General features: G+C 47.2%; 1 protein-coding gene across 2 annotated transcripts; it reads right to left on the reverse strand.

The window, feature by feature from the left end:
• Nucleotides 1-940: 940 nt before the first annotated feature.
• SMIM22 (small integral membrane protein 22) lies at nucleotides 941-17,172 on the reverse strand. 2 transcript variants are annotated; one of them, XM_083151951.1, is made up of 4 exons: nucleotides 17,080-17,172; nucleotides 13,149-13,322; nucleotides 6,582-6,661; nucleotides 941-1,268 (listed from the first exon to the last, which is right to left on the reverse strand). In XM_083151951.1, exons 2-4 carry the CDS (start codon nucleotides 13,276-13,278, stop codon nucleotides 1,218-1,220), a joined length of 261 nt encoding a protein of 86 aa, XP_083008077.1. In that variant the 5' UTR covers nucleotides 13,279-13,322; nucleotides 17,080-17,172; the 3' UTR covers nucleotides 941-1,217. The 2 variants fall into 2 exon arrangements, with proteins under 2 accessions (XP_083008077.1, XP_083008078.1); XM_083151952.1 differs by having other exon boundaries at nucleotides 17,085-17,161.
• Between the last annotated feature and the right edge of the window lie 616 nt (nucleotides 17,173-17,788).

Genomic DNA, 17,788 nt, shown 5'->3' on the forward strand with positions numbered 1-17,788 from the left:
ATGCGCAGTTGTAAAACTTCGCACCCCTGCGCGATCGGACCAGAATAAGGTCCCTATTGCATTTGGAAGTATGGTAAAATCCTTGTTTTACCGCATTTCCTCTTTAGTACATCGGGCCTGTAGGTGTATTGGGTTTGGTATAGCCAGTGTCGGACTGGGACTGGACTAGGTGCTCACCAGTTGAATGTAGGGAGCAGGTCCAGCACTTGACGTTCACCCGCCCGCACGGCTCCTCTGGGAATGGAGCCAAAATTACCCTGCCACCGCCGCTGGGCTACTCCAATAGCTGATGACTGCCCAGCGGCGATAAAGTAATATTGCAGATGGCGGGTCAGTCAGTAGCGATTGGCTGCCCAGCGGCATTAACCTAGAAAAAGTTTGTGTAAGGCCCCGCCCCCCTAATAAACTTTTATTTTCCTAAATCTCCTGGGCCTCTGGTGAATCCCACGGTACCCAGCGGGCCAGTCTGAGTATAGCTCACAGACATGTCTATATCGGCCCTAAAAGGTCGACATATGCAAACGTTTGACTCGTGAATAAGTCGACATGAGGTTTTTTGTGTGTGTGTGTTTCTTCATGTCGAACGCTGATCATGTGGACCCTTATTTAGTGTTGCATCGCCTGGCCATGCTTCGGGACCATTGCTAAGAAATATTATTTTTTTAATTGTAAAAAAAACTTATGTCGACCTTTTCATGCGTTGACCAATTGCTTGTGTCGATCTTTTCTTCATGTTAACCATGTGGTATTGACCTATTGAATGTCGAACTAGACATTGTAGGTGCAAGGCATGTTTTTTAATGAATTCTCTATTAGATGACATTAGATTTAATTAATATTCTCTGTTATTTTTTCAAAAAACCTTTGACCAATCAGGAATAGAACTGCATAGGATATAGGAGGGGGGAATCGGGGGGGGGGGGGGGGGGGGGGTAAATTGAAATAAAAAGAATGTTTTTTAGTACATACATAGCGCGTCGCGTGTGTCGATTGGTGCGGCAATGACAAGCTTTTCTACATACGTATAATAAATCGAGGAAACGTACAGCAGAGACATCATTGCAGAAGTTTCTCCTCTCGGACAGTAATAATGCAGATAGTTCTTCAATACTATTCTTTAATCAAATGGATTTCATTGAAGTAGATGAGAATAGAGGGCCTCAAGAGATTCTAATTTATTGGCTCCCCAAGCTGTCCATCAGCAGAGGTAGGCGGGATTACGGCTCCATGGCGAGGTTATCGACTCCAACTTTCTGTTTGTATTTTTTCTGTGGAGACCAGGAACAGACAAGAGTATTATACCTCAGGTGGGGGGGTTCTAGTAAACGGTTACAGTGCGGTCAGCAATCGCCACCATGGCATAATGGCCATTATAAATATTCCTCGTCTCAGACTGCTGAGACACTTATCAAGGAGACCAAGCTGCACAAACTGCATAAGGCCGGCCGGTGAAACGCGTAGGAACTTGCACCATCAATTTTTATATTTGCATATAGCACCCACTGCACTAAACAACTGCCGACTACCATCCAGCGGCTACCATCCTTGGCATTTTACCAGAGGCGCCTTTCCACATTCCCTTGCTGTGGCTAAGAGATCATCTGGAGGAACGCCCCCTCCTAAGGACCCGGCTCCAATTTCTAAATAAAGGGAGGAGCTCCAATTCCGCAAGGACTCTGGTATCCACTGTATATATACAAATACCTGGACGGACTTCCCCAGTACTGGTGGCTAAACGCGTGACTATCCAAAATAAGGTCATTGTACCTATTTATTACATCAATGACATTTTAAACATTCCTTATTGATTGATTCCTTTTATGTGTATTGTCCTGTCAATATGTTATCATTTATGCGAAATTAAATTTGTTTGTTTTTTAATATTATATTGTCATATATCTAGCGCAGTTACCTATCTTCCTGTATAAGGCCGGGTACCACCTGGTGTTTTAAAAATGGATGCTTGCGTGCTAGTGATGTGAACGCATGTGAATGCGTTTCACGTGATGGCTAACCGGTGGTTGTACTTGCGTTAGGGGAGGGGGGATAAAGCATACTTCAGAAAATCCAACCTGCAATGAACAGTCAAACAAGAAGTATAACTGGGACACATTCGCCCCCAAGAATGAAGCACAAGCCAGTATCTGAATATATTAGTTATCATGACAAAAGTGTGTTCAAGTCCTACAAAGGGTTTTTTACCAGGCATGGCCACTGTGGTCCTCCAGCTGTTGTGAAACTACACATCCCAGCATGCCTTGCCACAGTTTAAGCATCCCCTAATAGCAAAACTGTGGCAAGGCAGGATGGGATTTGTAGTTTCACAACAGCTGGAGGGCCATCGTCAGCGGCGTAACTATAGCACCGCAGCCACCGCGGGGGGGGCGCTGTGCATGTGGGGGCGCCGGGGGCTGCGGTGCTATAGTTACACACCCCCCCCCCCCCCCCCATATCCCCCACAGACTTTCCTATCTCGCTGGTCCCGGCGGCTCCGTTCTTCTGATGAGGACCACCACAAAATGGCCGCCCCCATATAGCACACAGTTCTCTGAAACTGTCTGCTGTATGGGGGCGGCCATTTTGTGGTGGTCCTCAGCAGAAGAAGAACGGAGCCGCCGGGACCAGCGCGATAGGTAAGGCTGCAGGGGATTGGGGGGGGAGTTTGCATGGGCGGCGGGGGATTGGGGGTGCTTGGCGGGGGGGCGCCCAAAACGTAGTTACGCCACTGGCCATCGTTTGGACATACCTGGGTTATACTCTTCATGTACCTGGATTTATTTTATGCTACGGTTCTTGTCCTGATCAATAGGATAATTCTTAAGCTTTGGGGTTGTTTTGTTGCCAAGCACTGCATTACCATGCCGGTTACCCAATGTTACGATACGACAGTGGCTAGTGCTATCGCTGGCTCACAAGCTGCATTCTCCTGAACATCACACACAAAATGGCTGCCGCTACATGAACAAATTGGGTACATTCACTAAAGCTTCTTAAAATTAAGAGGTGCTGTTTCCCATAGCAACCAATCAGATTATTTCTATTATTTTCTAGGATGCAACAGCAAAAAAAAAATTGAATCTGATTGGTCGCTATGGCCCAACATCACTTTTCATTTTTAGAAGTAAATTTACCCCTGAGCATGTTCAACATTCAGGGGTCTATGTACTAAGCGTGGGAGAGTGATAAAGTACCAGCCAATCAGCTCCTTTCTGCCACGTTACAGGCTGTGTCTGAAAAATGAGTTAGGAGCTGATTGGCTGGTACTTTATCTCTGTCCTCCTTATCGCTCTCCAAGTTTCTGTTAGATCCTTTTAAAGTATAGTAACCATCAGTAATTAGGGATGCAGATGATAGGTCTACAATGTATGGTTCGACATGCATCAGGTTGACATTGACAAAAGGTTGACAAATGCAAAATGTCGACATGACATGATTTTTTCACGATTTTTTCCCCTCATACTTTAACATGCACATGGATTTCAATTGGGCCCAAAGCATGGCAAGTGACGTGAGCCATGTGAGGGGGTGCACTACACTAATGGAGTTCCACGCGCTCAGGTGTTGACATTGACTCCAAAAATACTTTAGAAACTCATGTTGACTTTTTAAGTGTCGACCTATTAATTGTCGATCTAGCCGCTGTCTATGCCATCATCCATCCCCCAGTATTTAGCCGTTAATATGAATGCACAGGCGCGAGTACACCGCAGCTCCAGGTGACCGGCATTCCTGGTCCTTACTATGATGAAGTACTTTATTATTTTATGAGCTAATAATGTTATCTGTTTTTTGTTGCGAGAAGACTAATTTTCTAATCCGGAGATTACACAGGTGTCTCCTGTTATCTTCCCGAGATTAGCGATACAGAAAGGCAACTAAACATACAACAGGCATCATTGTATTGCACAATTCCCTGATAGCAGCAATGGTACGCTGTGTCAATAGTCTGCTATACATAGGAAACACGGAATGGGACAAATACTCTCCTCTTCCAGGTTCTCAAGCGTCTATCAGGAAACAGGAAGTCTGATGTGCATAGGAAAAATGTTTCCTCCTAATATATATAGTGTATATATATTATTTTTTAAATTATATTACTTGTATGATTGTTTAGTTGATTACTGGTGAGGTATGCAGTCATGTTACTGACAATCGAAATACCGATACATTACAAATCCATACATGCATTATGCCGACATAGTCAAAATTACGACATTTAAAATGTTGACATATTGACGAGCGCAGCGTGGTTAGTGCAGCGAGCTATGTGAGGGAACGTGGTACACTTATGTCGACAGACACCCCAAAAAATCATGATGACTTTTTACCATGTCCACATTTTAAATGTCAGCATTTTGACCATATTGGTATAATGCATGTAGGCATTTTAACCGTGTCGGTATTTTGACTGTCGGCCAATGGTGGCTGGTATCTTGACTGTTGGGAAATCATACTGAACCCAGTGTTGATGTTAGTTTAGGTTTTTCTTTTATTTTGGGGCGTATTATTGGCCCAGTTGCTGACAGAAAAGGATGTTTTTTGGCTGTGATAGAACTTTTTTTTTGCTTTGTTCAGAACAACCAACTTTCCCATTACCGTCGTCTTATAGTAGTCACAATTTAATAATGCATTCATTTTTTCGAAATGTTTTCTTCTTTTGAATAATTTTTGGTTTTATATATATATATATTTTTTATTTTAATATCTCTTTATTCCTGAATGTATTAATTACTGCCGCCTCAGCCGAGACCAGGGGCGTAACTATAGCACCGCAGCCCCCGCCACCGCGGGGGGGGGGGGGGGCGCTGTGCATGTGGGGGCGCCAGGGGCTGCGGTGCTATAGTTAAACCCCCCCTCAATCCCCCGCAGACTTACCTATCGCGCTGGTCCCGGCGGCTCCGTTCTTTTGCTGAGGACCACCACAAAATGGCCGCCCCCATATAGCACACAGTTCTCTGAAACTGTCTGCTGTATGGGGCTGGCCATTTTCTGGTGGTCCTCAGCAGAAGAACGGAGCCGCCGGGACCAGCGCTATAGGTAAGGCTGTGGGGGATTGAGGGGGGGTTTGCATGGGCGGCGGGGTAGGGGTGCTCGGCGGGGCGGTGATGGGGGGGGGCGCCCAAAACGTAGCTACGCCACTGGCCGAGACAGTTCTGAAGTATGCTAGAGCTGGCAGTGGCTATCTTTTTTTTTGGGGGGGGGGGGGGGGGGTGGCATTGACAAGGGACAAGGAGCCAGGTGCAACAGCGATATCCGGAAATGCCAGGACCGCTGAACTGCTGGGATCCACCGGGAGAGATGCTGCAGTGACCTAAGTAAGGCAGCCAATGCAATGAAACCTTGGACAATGAGCAATCATTTAAAAAGTAGGTTGCCATACTGTGGTGCATATTAATGTGTCAGGTGTGTAACCACTATATCGCTAACTGACCACAGGTAATTAACTCCCCCACCTCCCTGTCCTCTGAACATGCAGTCAAATCTGCCTACTGTAGAACGTCAATGACAGCATGTTCAGTGAGGGACTCGTAACGTCACTAAATGATGTTGTTAACAATAGTGGTTGTCCAGGACCACCACCAATATCGTTAATGTGAATATAGCTTGGGACACATACTGCTCACCAGGGTCCAGTCACACAGTCTATGGACCAGATGCACTGAGCTTCAAAAGTGATAAAATGGAGAGTGATAAACAACCAACCAATCAGCTCCTGTCTGACAATTTTCAAACACAGCATGTGACATGGCAGGTAGGAGCTGATTGGCTGGCTGCTTATCACTCTCCATTTTATCACTTTTGAAGCTCAGTGCATCTGTCCCACTGTCTGTGACACTTTTTAACCTCTAGCTCCTGCTTCTTTCTTATTAACACACTTATAGCTTAGTTTTTCACTCGTGTGCTGCCTTGTGGGTGACTGGCCTATGCCGGCTTTTTTGGGGTTCCGCGCCCCAGATTCAAACTTAGTATTAGGGACCCACCAGAGATACGAGGTCACTGTGAACCTCTATTATTGATTAATAATATGGAGTATGTTTTTTCTTTGCAAGTCCCAGCATGATAGCACCTCATGTAAATAGGGTGTGCATTCTAAGACCCCCCACCCCCATTAATTATATTTTATTTTCCCTACATGTTCGTTGATAACGGTTACATGCTCATTGCCAGGGTTTATAATGCCGTTGTCAGGTGTTACATGCCTGTAGCCAAGGGTGTAACTACAATTTCATGGGCCCCATAGCAAAATATTGCAGTGAGGCCATATTCCCCTTTGTTTCCTTGCAAGTGCGTGCAAGTGTTTCATTTAAGTAGTGTCCATGGGGCACGGGGGGGGGGGGGGGGGGGGCATTTTTTTGTGTCCGCACTGGGAGCCAAGTTGTCTACAAACTTATACAAACTTAAATTGCAGCCAATTCCACCATGGAGCACAAACACTCTAGGCCAGTATTCATTCCCAACCTACACATTCTACCTGTGGCCTGGAAAACATGGACTGTTGGTAGATCTTGCAGAATGGGTTTTACCACCGCTGCCCTAGGCATTTGCTTGTATTTCATAGGTCAGAAGAACGTTTGCATTACCCTATCGGAAGACTCGCAGTCACAGCAACAGCAGCAGAAACATCGGATGAGAACCAATACAACGAGCAGCAGTATCAGCCCTGTAGGGAGATAAAGAGACAGGTTTAGATACAGACACGGTTATACTGGTCCGTACCGTCATCATGTCGGATCTGTGGTCAGATTGCCCGGGCAGGGCCACCAAAAGAACTGTTGGGGCCCGGGACTGACCTACAGTCCGGGCCCCCAGCGGCACAGCGCTACCCCCCTGCCCCCCGCATGCTCCCCCCCTGCATCCCGCCTCCCCATTACCATTACCTTCACACGGCATCGCCATCCGGCGCCTCCACCTTCGGCCGAGTCCGGAGTGCACAGTGCAGCCTGCAGAGGGCCGAGCCCTTCAGTGTCCTAGGCTTGGCACTCTGCAGGCAGCACTGTGCTGGGGGGCCGCTGGTTCCGGGAGGGGGAGGCAGTGTGCTGGTTTCCTGGGGGGGGGTTAGACAGCTGTACCCAGGCGGTCCTGTGCCCGGGCACACATACAACACGACTAATGGGGGGTGTCTTGTGTCTTAACTGTCTTCCTACTATAACATTGGTCTTTGGAGGTTATTCTAGTTGACGGGCAGCGTTGCGAAGTTCGCAGTGCTGCGTGTCTTTTTAAGCCTACTCGCACAGGCCGCTGCCCCCCTTTGCAGGGCAAATTTGCCCATACGGCTGCGAATGGATGTTGACCATCGAATGATGTGGAAGGTACACGCAAAATTAAAGGCCCCCATGCACTAGGCCGATTTGTCCTAAGGACAGGGGCGGGCTGGGCCGGGGGGCAGGGTGCCATGTGCCCCCCAGGCCGCTCTGGCTGGACTGCTGCGGGCCGCGGCCACCTTATATATGCTTACAATGCCGGCGGCCATGTTCCTGTAGTCTTTTAAACATGGCTCCCCAGAGTTGCAGGCGCGACGTCATGACGTATGTCCGGCGTCATGATATCTAAATGCCGGCCACCGCGGGGTTGTGTGGGAAGCAGCCGTGCTGCCGGGGCAGCGGAGACGAGTATCTCTGGCTGCGGCAGCCTGAGCAGGAAAGCCCAGAGTTGAAGAAGCAGCCGTAGCAGAGAGGGAGAAGTGCGCAGCGGCAGTGTCAGTGAGCAGGACCTGGACCTGGACCAGGAGAGCCGGGCAGTGGAAGTGTCCGGCCCCAGAGTTGAAGGCAGCAGAGAGGGAGCCGTGCTGCAGCAGCAGCAGTGTCAGTCAGCGGGTCCAGGAGAGCCAGGCAGCAGGAGGACGAGTGCGGCAGTGACTGTAAGTGTATCCAACACCTCTCCCCCCACCCACTATGCCTTGGCTGCTTTCTTGAATTCCTCTCTCCCATCACCCCCGCCACGAGCCCCGACTGTCACCCTATGACTGTCACCTGAACATGTGGCTTGCATAATAATTCACTATCTGTCTGCCTGCATACTGATCCTGTTAAGAATAAAAAAAGTATTCCTAAGTATGCCTACAAGGGGCACTTAGGAAGTTAGCTATCTATATATTTATTTAGGAATTTTTCATTAAAATAATGAGGCCTTCCCACGGCCCCTGTGTCCTCCCCGGGTCCTGCATCCCCCTCCCTCCAGTTCCTGTGAACCCCATATCCCTATCCCTGCATGCCCCCCCCCCCCCCGTTGCCTGCGTCCTCCCCGGGCCCTGCGCCCCCTTGGTCCCTGCGTGCCCCCTGGCCCCTGCGTCCCCCGTTCCTTCGTCCCTCCGGCCCATGAACCCTCCCGGTCCCTGCATCCTCCCTGGTCCCTGCGTGTGTGTGTGTGTCCCCAGTCCATGAATCCCCCCGGTCCCTGCATTCCCCTGCCCTGGTCCATGCCTCCCTGTGGTCCCTGTTCCTTCGTCCCTGAAATATATGTATTTTTCTCAATCCATGTGGCATAACATGAATTTTGTCTCAGGCCTGGTGGCATAACATGATGTTTGGCCCAGTCAGGGTGGCATGACGTGAATTATGGCTCAGTCAGGGTGGCATGATTTATTATACAGGGGGAGCAGCCTGCCATGATGACACCACAGGCTGCTCCCCCTGTATAATAATAATAATAATGCCATGACACCACAGGCTGCTCCCCCTGTATAATAATTTATGTGTCATGGCATTACATTTATTATATTATACAGGGGGAGCAGCCTGTGGTGTCCTGTTTTTTATACAGGGGGAGAAGCCTGTGGTGTCGTTATATTTTTAAAACTCCATTTTAATGATGCGCTGTTACTTATGGGCCAGTGCTCTGGACTTGCCCCCCAGGCTAAAAGTTGCCAACCAGCTTCTGCCTAAGGACAAGTCGGCCTAATGTCAGCCCTGACTTCCCTCGAGCTCCCCCGGCAGCTCCTGATATGATTTGGCAATTGATGTGCCATTTTTCACATGTGATAAATCGGATCAATTTATCACATGTAAACCCGGGGGAGCTGCAGGAGAGCAGGGTCTGGGGGGAGCTGCAGGCAGGGTGGGGGCAGAAAGGCAGAGGCAGGCCGGGAGCGGGGATCGCAGAGCAGAGTCCGGTCCCCTCGGCGGGAGAATAAAAGAAAATCCTATTCAAAAGACTAGGTGGCCGCTGATTGGCTGAGAGCTCAGCCAATCAGGGACCACCCAGTCTTCTGAATAGGATGTTTTCTATTCTCCCGATCGCCGCGGGGAACTGAGAGCAGAGCCCGGAGTAGCGGCGAGCAGGAGAATAGAAAACATCCTATTCAAAAGACTAGATGGCCGCGGATTGGCTGAGCTCTCAGTCGTTTGATAGGATTTTTTTTTCTATTCTCCCACCGCGGGGACTGGACTGTGCTCTGCGGTCCCCACTTCCCACCTGCCACTACCTCCCCTGCCACTAGCCCACTACCCCTCCTGCAGCTCCCCCGGACCGGGCCAGACCCGTCTCTCCGGTCCCCGCTCCCCCGGACCTGCTCCCTGCCGGCTGCACATAAGATTTATCTTATGTGCAGACCGTCCGACCTACCGATCTCATCCGATGCGCACGGGACCGCGCATCAGATCGGATGTCATACCCTGCGCGATTTAGGCAATTTCACCCGATTTCTCAGCCCGATCCTCCATAATCGGGTGAAATTGGGCACAAATCGCGTAATGTATGGGGGCCTTTTGACACTCTCAGGTGTCTCCGCTTTGCGAGTGTTCTGGAGGGGAACATGACAGCCAGCTGACATCCGGTGTTGTCAGCTGCCCGTCCCGGCACCCGCGTCACTGGGTCATCACCATGGAAACGCCCAGCATTTTCAAGGGAAAACCCATGAAACACTGGGCGTTCCCATGTGCGTGACCACCTGCCGCTGGCCCACGCTCCCTTTGCCCGCACTGGTTCGCTGTGGCCGCTCGCATCCGGCACATGTGTAAAGTTAGGAAACATCGCTCACCGTTCCGAATTCACAGCTGTGCGCATAAACAAGAATTAAGTGCCTTAATGATGTCACTGGGTCCTTGGTAATTGGCAACTGCATTTTTGCATTTGCCCATTTTGTTTTTAAAGTGCAGCAACGTCAGGCGCTGTCATTTTCCTCCATGGAAACCGCTGACAAAGCAACGTGTTTGCAAATTTTAATTGTATCTTACAAGAAACCTCTGTGCTGAAATGTCAGAGATGATTAATTAATCGGCCTCTTAACCTAACTTGCCAACGTGCAGAGTTTACACTGACGCTTTGCCGACGTGTGAAGTACAAATAAAATTACCAGGGACTCGCTTATATTTGAAAAGTACCAACCAGGTTTAAGTGTGAATAATGATACCCAATCTTATTCACAGATCACACTTAGAACCTCTGATAGGATGCTCGGAGCTGCTTAGGGCAGGGCTGCTTAATGTGGGCAGAGTCCATGCTGCAGGAAGGGGCTGTGTGATGTAAGGATGGCCATCGATGGTGGTTCTGCAACCAGCCATCGATAGTATTAGTTTTAGCTATTGATGGTTATCCATTATTTTTGACTGAAAGGCCCATGGGTCTATTAAAACTTGGGGGCGGGGTTTTTGGGTGTCGGGCGGAGCTATGCTCCTTGTCCCGGCACCTTGAAAAAAAAGAAAGAAAGAAACATAGGTTCTCATTTGTCATCAATGTAGGGAAACCATTTGGTTCTCCTACATTAATGTAAAAGTATTCAACATTTTAAATCATCGATGGTCGATGGCCATCCCTAGTGTGACGAAGCAGCTGGCTAGTGAGGGGTGTGTGATAGTGTGAGCGTGTATGAGTGTGCCATGTATGGATGTGTGTATGTGTATGATGTGTACAGTATGTGTGTAACTTGTGTGTAGGACATGTACGAGTGCAACGTGTGTGTTTGTAGGACATGTATGTGTGTGTGTGTAGGACATGTATGTGTGTGTGTAGGACATGTATGAGGGCAATGTGTGTGGGACAATCATGTATGTGTGTTTGTGTAGGACATGTATGTGTGTAGGAGTGCAATGTTTGTGTAGGACATGTATGTGTGTGTGTGTGTAGGACATGTATTAGGGACATGTATGTGTGTAGGACATGTATATGTGTGTGTAGGACATGCATGTATGTGTGTGTGAGTGCAATGTTTCTGTAGGACATGTATGTGTGTGTAGGACATGTATGAGGGCAACGTGTGTGTGTGTGTGTGTGTGTGTGTGTATGTGTGGGACATGCATGTGTGTGTGTGGGACATGTATGTGTGTATGAGTGCAATGTTTGTGTAGGACATGTATGTGTGTGTGTAGGACATGTATGAGGGCAACGTGTGTGTGTGTGTGTGTGTGTGGGGTGGGGGGGGACATGTATGTGTGTATGAGTGCAATGTTTCTGTAGGACATGTGTGTGTGTGTGTAGGACATGCATGTATGTGTGTGTGTGTAGGACATGTATGAGTGCAATATTTCTGTATGACGTGTATGTGTGTGTAGGACATGTGTGTGTGTGTAGGACATGTATGTGTGTATGAGTGCAATGTTTGTGTAGGACATGTATGTGTGTCTGTATGTATGAGTGTGTGACATATTTGTATGACATGTATGGTGTGTGTGTGTGTGTGTGTGTGTGATATGTGTGTGTGTGTGTTTGTGTGTAGCATGTGTGCATAACATATGTGGAGTGCTGCATGTGTGTATGAGTACAGTGCAACATGTGTTTGTGTATGACATACAGTATATATGTGTGTGTGTGTGTGTGTGTGTGTGTGAGAGTGCAGTTTAACATGTGTATAACATATGTGTGTGTCTTAGTGTGTGTGTCTTGTATATGTGACATGTGTGTATGTGAGTGTGGCATAAGAGCAGCCTGGCAGACCCGCCTTATGTCTATAAGGAAATGTCCTGGGATTTCCCAGCTCTTTAAGGTGCAGAGTGACAGGGGGTCAGGGCTTAAGGGAAAATAGAAGGAACAGCTTCTCCTTCCCACCACTGTATTCTAAACGTTAACGTTGTGTTAGAAATAGAACATGGCACCATCTAGGCCTCAGGACCCAACTGGAAATGCAAAATACATCTAACAGGCAAATGCACAATGAAAAATACATCACACAACACGTCATGGAAATGTGTGCAAGTTACACCCGCGCGTTTTACCCATTTATTCCTGTTACAGAGGACACGGGTGGGTGGGGATAATTCCAGTTACTGTGAGGTGGGGGTTACGTCAGTATATACATTGGTAGGTGGCAGTGTGTGAGATACATGTACAGTCAGAAGGAAAAAACATCTTTACCTGCCCAATCACATGGAGCTCCTGCCTGCAATTGGATGAGCTACAACACTGGGAGGAGTCCTGGGCATGGCGATTGTCTTGGACCATTGTTTATCCAGGACCCAGGATCTAGGACCCAGGCTGCTCGGTGCCGCAGCCCAGGGGATATCACTGTCATTCCTCCATGGCATCTGCCTTCCAGATGTCCCTGTTGCATGGAAGACACAGCCTACAAACCCACTGCAGAGCCACCCGGAGCATCCTGAGGACAATGCATGTGGTTTCCTACTAGGACACCAGTGGGTCGCCATGCTGCAGTCCTCGCCATACCTCCCAACTGTACCGAGTAGATCACTCCGTACTGCAATCAGAAGTGTATTAGAGGTCACCTGACCAAGCATGCAAGATAAGGCCAGGGGAGGCTCCAGAGGTGGAGCTGCAGCACAGTTCAAAATTCAAGTAGAGGAGCCACACCTACTGCCACCAACTGCCATTTGAAACTGACTCACTGGCAGTTGGTGTTTCTCCCCTATTTGAACTTTGAACTGTGCTGCAGCCCCTCCTCTGGAGCCACCACTGTTGATAACGTACAGCAGGGGGGCTTGATCCCATATAAGTTTTCCTAAAAACAAGCCAGTTACCTTTAATATTGTCACTTTGCGCGTTTAGTCAGAATATGTTGTCGTTTCCCAATTGTAGAGCGCTGCCGAATATGCTCATGACATATAATAAAGATTTCGGTAGACTAAATAATATAAATGCCTGACCGTAGTAGCCAATGAGGGTTGAAGTTTGTGGCGTAGAAAAATACAACTCTTCCTTGTGCTATGCCCTGATGAAGCCTGTAGGACATTCAGTGAACACCTATATCCACAGTTTCTCACCAATGAATGTAAAGAAAATGGCGAATGCTGCGATATCCCAGTCCGATTGGAACATCTGTTTGGACTCGATACGGCCCAGGACATCGTTCCACTGGTTCTCCAGCTCCTTCCCAATGTTGGCGGCTGACATCCTGGTGTATGGGTGATGGCGCTCACCTCCACCCAGTCACTCCTCTATGGGAATACAGACAAGACGTCATTAGAGTGCCCTCAGCGGGGGAGATTTCTCCAGGGTGTGGATCATAGGGTTTCAACAGTGTCTATGTCGACTCCAAATGGTCGACAGACACAATGTTGACATAAAAAAATGTCGACACAAGCAAAAGGAAGACAGGAAAAAAGGTAGACACATGCCCAAGAACTGGGCGGGCAGCTGACTCCTGTGATGTCAGACGTCCGCCCCCAGGCAGGCAGCTGCCCACCTGCATTTTCCTGGGTGCACCCAGTGTTTTCGTGGTCCCCAACCATCTAATGATTTTACATGCCTTCGCAAATGCAGACCGAATTTTATTTGCAGACGCCGGGGTGAAGACAGGGCGGGCAGCTGGCTACATATAACGTCAGTCATACGCCCCAGCGTATCCATGAGAACGCCGACATTTTTCACGAGGACGCCCATGAAACGATGGCCATTCCATGGGCGACAACCGATGCCGCCGTTCGCCCCGGTCCCTGTGAACGGCTCGGCGACTATGCAAGTCGCGAAGCCATTCGCAAAGGGGACCTGCGCATGACATGAGTTATAAAAGACCACGTACAGTCCCCAAACCATCTGAACAGGGCCGAATTCAAAAAAATAGAATCGCCCCCTAAGTGTATTGAATAAAGTGCTGCAATTAATTTGTATCTCTTTGTGCAAAATTATTTCCTCATTTGTATTTTTATTTCATTTATTTTACCGACAAATAGTAATTGAATAAAGTTTTACAGTTTGTATAACAAACAAAAGAAAAGTAAACCTAATTCTCTTTAAACAGCAAATCTTTATTTAAACAACCAAACTTCTGAAATGAGACATAGTGGGGCAGATGTATTAAGCTTTAACAAGAGATAAATCCAAGGGTGATAAGGAGAGATAAATGTCCAGCCAATCACCTGCTAACTGCCATGTTACAGGCTGTGTTTGAAAAAAGTCAGTAAGGAGCTGATTGGCTGGACGTTTATCCAGGGTTGCCGACCCTCCCGGAATTCCCGGGAGTCTCCGAAAATCGGGTCCCCCTCCTGGCCCCCGGAAGGGTGGGCAACCCTCCCAGAATCTGGGGGACCCCCCCGAATCGCGGCATGTAAATGCCGCAATCCGCGGGTCTCAGAGGAGGGGGCGGAGCTAAAACGGCACAATCGTGTCATTTTAGCCCCGCCCCCTCCATGGAGATCAGTCATTTCGCCTATTTCCCGTAATGGGGGCGGGGCTTAATGACGTCACAGTCAAGCCCCGCCCCCTGATCGGGTAAGGAAAGTCTCCTCTCCGGGCTTCTCCCGGAGAGGAGCAGTTAAAATTCGGCAACCCTGCGTTTATCTCTCCTTATCACCCTTGCATTTATCTCTTGTTAAGGCTTAATACATCTGCCCCAAAATAGCGAGTCTTATGGACATAAACGACTCACCCACATCATTCATTAACCCGGAAAAGCCAATTCTTATGTCTGGCTTTATTACACAGCTTGGCTCAATTTATACAGCACTAGAGAGTACGCCGGCGTCATATTCATAAAAGTTTATAATAGTAATCACAGCGTGCATCTCCCTTTATGTAAATACACGGGGAGAGCAGATAGACTCTCCCTGGTGTAATGTGTAATCTGTATGTGTTCAGTTCCTCACTGAAGGCAATCTCCAGGGCACAAGTAAGAACTACGCTCTCACCCACAAACAATCACCCTGAGCAACGAGCCTCCAACCTCTAGATAGTCAAAAGTTTGACATGGTCAAAAGGTCCACATGAAAAAAAGGTCGACATACATTTTTTCACATTTTGTGTCAATGTTGACACCTGTGGACATGAACCCCCCCAATTAGTGTAACTCATTCGCTCGCCATGCTTCGGGTCTGGCGTTACCATTCTCAATTGTAGTCCACGTGGATGGTAAAGTATTAAAAAGTCCCCAAAATTTTTGAAAACTCATGTCAACCTTTTTTCATGTCGACCTATTGGCTGATTATCTATGCAGACCTATCAATCCGAACCACTATCCTCCAGGTTCTATACTACAGCATCAATGCTGTTTGTAGAACGGACATGAGCTTGTCAACTACAATCCCCATCATGCAACGGGTCCTCAGTAGTATCTGGTATCATTACAAATGCTTATTATAAAGAACAAGGCCCTGTTTATGATACATTGTAGAGAATAGGATGCCTCATGCCTCACTTGATATCAATGGTTCCTAATGAATAGATTGGAAACCTAATGCCTGCGCGATGTCACTGATTTCTAGTGAATAGATAAGGTGCCTCATGCCTCAATGAGATCACTGTTCCTAACACATACATTGGAAGCCTTGTGCCTGGCATGATACATGAAGGTGCTATTTTCTTCACTATGAGCCAATGAAATCAATGAGGCTTCCTATGTATTTACTAGGAACAGGTGACATCACTGAGGCATGAGGTTGCTATTCTATTCACAGAGAACAAACAAAATTACGGAGGCATGAGGCTTTCTGTCTTTGTATAGAATAGCAGCCTTGCATGCCTCAGTGATGTCACTAGTTCCTAGTAATAGAAAAGACGCCTCATGCCTCAGTGATGTCACTGGTTCCTAGTAATAGATAAGACACCTCACGCCTCAGTGATGTCACTGGTTCCTAGTAATAGATAAGCATCATGCCTCAGTGATGTCACTGGTTCCTCGTAAATAGATAGAAAGCCTCATGCCTCAGTGATGACACTGGTTCATGGCATATAGATAGGAAGCCTCGTGCCTCAGTGATGTCACTGGTTCCTAGTTAATATATATTGAAAGCCTTGTGCCTTAGTGATGTCACTAGTTCCTAATGAATAAATAGGAAGCCTGATGCCTCAGTGATGTCACTGGTTCCTAGTAAATATATAGAAATCCTCATGCCTCAGTGATGTCACAAGTTCCTGGTAAATATATAGAACGCCTCATGCCTCAGTGATGTCACTGGTTCCTAGTAAATATATAGAAATCCTCATGTCTCAGTGATGTCACTGGTTCCTAGTAAATATATAGAAATCCTCATGCCTCAGTGATGTCACAAGTTCCTGGTAAATAGATAGAAAGCCTCATGCCTCAGTGATGTCACTGGTTCCTAGTAAATATATAGAAATCCTCATGCCTCAGTGATGTCACTGGTTCCTAGTAAATATATAGAAATCCTCATGTCTCAGTGATGTCACTGGTTCCTAGTAAATATATCGAAAGCCTCATGCCTCAGTGATGTCACTGGTTGCTAGCAAATATATAGAAAGCCTTATGCCTCAGTGATGTCACTGGTTGCTAGAAAATATATAGAAAGCCTCATGCCTCAGTGATGTCACTGGTTGCTAGCAAATATATAGAAAGCCTCATGCCTCAGTGATGTCACTGGTTGCTAGCAAATATATAGAAAGCCTTATGCCTCAGTGATGTCACTGGTTGCTAGCAAATATATAGAAAGCCTCATGCCTCAGTTTCTCACACTAGTTCTTCTTATAGAATAAATTGTTACAGATGAGATGCAGGTATGTGTATATAACGGCTGTCTGCCTGCGAATGGGGGATGCGTCACTCATAGTATTATACAGGGTGGGTATGATTATAGGAATGTAGGAAGCAGATACAGTGTAATCACTGTATAATAGTCAGATGCATACTAATGTACAGAAAAGGCTTCTATAGCATTGAAAAGAGACCTGAGGGAAATGGCAGGTTAGACACATACGTTCTGCCTGCCACTTTAGGAATAATATTAGTAATAATAGGAATACCTTACTGTATGTACAGGTCTGTCCTCTGTCGTGTGGGGCTTCCTGCTTCCTGCACTATTGCTGGGTGTGGGCTCGGCATCTCTGACCGCCCAAGTGTTGGGACTCGCCTGACTACCTGCAGAGGGGGGAGGGGCACAGGTGACAACCAGGAAGTGACTGTTACCTGCATATAGCCCAACACAGCTTCACCTGCTGCCTGAGCACTGCAGGTACCAAGGGTATGACATAAAGGACCAGATGGATCGAGCTTCAAAAAGTGATCAAATGGAGAGCAATAAACTGCCAGCCAATCAGCTCCTAACTGTCACATTACAGGCTGCGTTTGAAAAATGACAAGTAGGAGATGATTGGCAGTTTATCATTGTGTACTTTATCACTTTTTAAAGCTTGATACATCTGCCCTAAAGGGTGAAATGTAATAGGATAGGAGAATTAGAAAGAGAGAGATTTGGAAAGAAATCTCCAGGGTTTTTTAAAGCGGCAATCATTTACACTGCAAAACCAGTTTGATTTTGAAATGTAAAATGACTGCTGCTTTAAGAAAACTGGAGATTTTTAAAGCTGACCAGAGCAGTTAAAAATAAAAAAATTCAGGTGCACTAACAACACTGATAATTAGAACAATGATAATAAACTCTACAATGTAGCATGGATTCAATTTAAGATTCTAAAACCCCCATACAATATAGACACTTTTTGAGTGCTAATT

This window comes from Crinia signifera, chromosome 7 (assembly GCF_055691185.1).
Source record: "Crinia signifera chromosome 7, ASM5569118v1, whole genome shotgun sequence".
In the NCBI taxonomy this organism is placed as follows: Eukaryota; Metazoa; Chordata; class Amphibia; order Anura; family Myobatrachidae; genus Crinia; species Crinia signifera.

Excerpts from the sequence above, each read along its gene's own strand:
- SMIM22 (XM_083151951.1), bottom strand. The coding sequence starts at position 13,278 with ATGTCAGCCGCCAACATTGGGAAGGAGCTGGAGAACCAGTGGAACGAT. Across the intron at positions 6,662-13,148 it reads CATTTTCTTTACATTCATTG|GGCTGATACTGCTGCTCGTT; the intron begins GTGAGAAACTGT and ends ATCTCCCTACAG. Across the intron at positions 1,269-6,581 it reads ACTGCGAGTCTTCCGATAGG|AAAAAATACAAACAGAAAGT; the intron begins GTAATGCAAACG and ends TGGTCTCCACAG.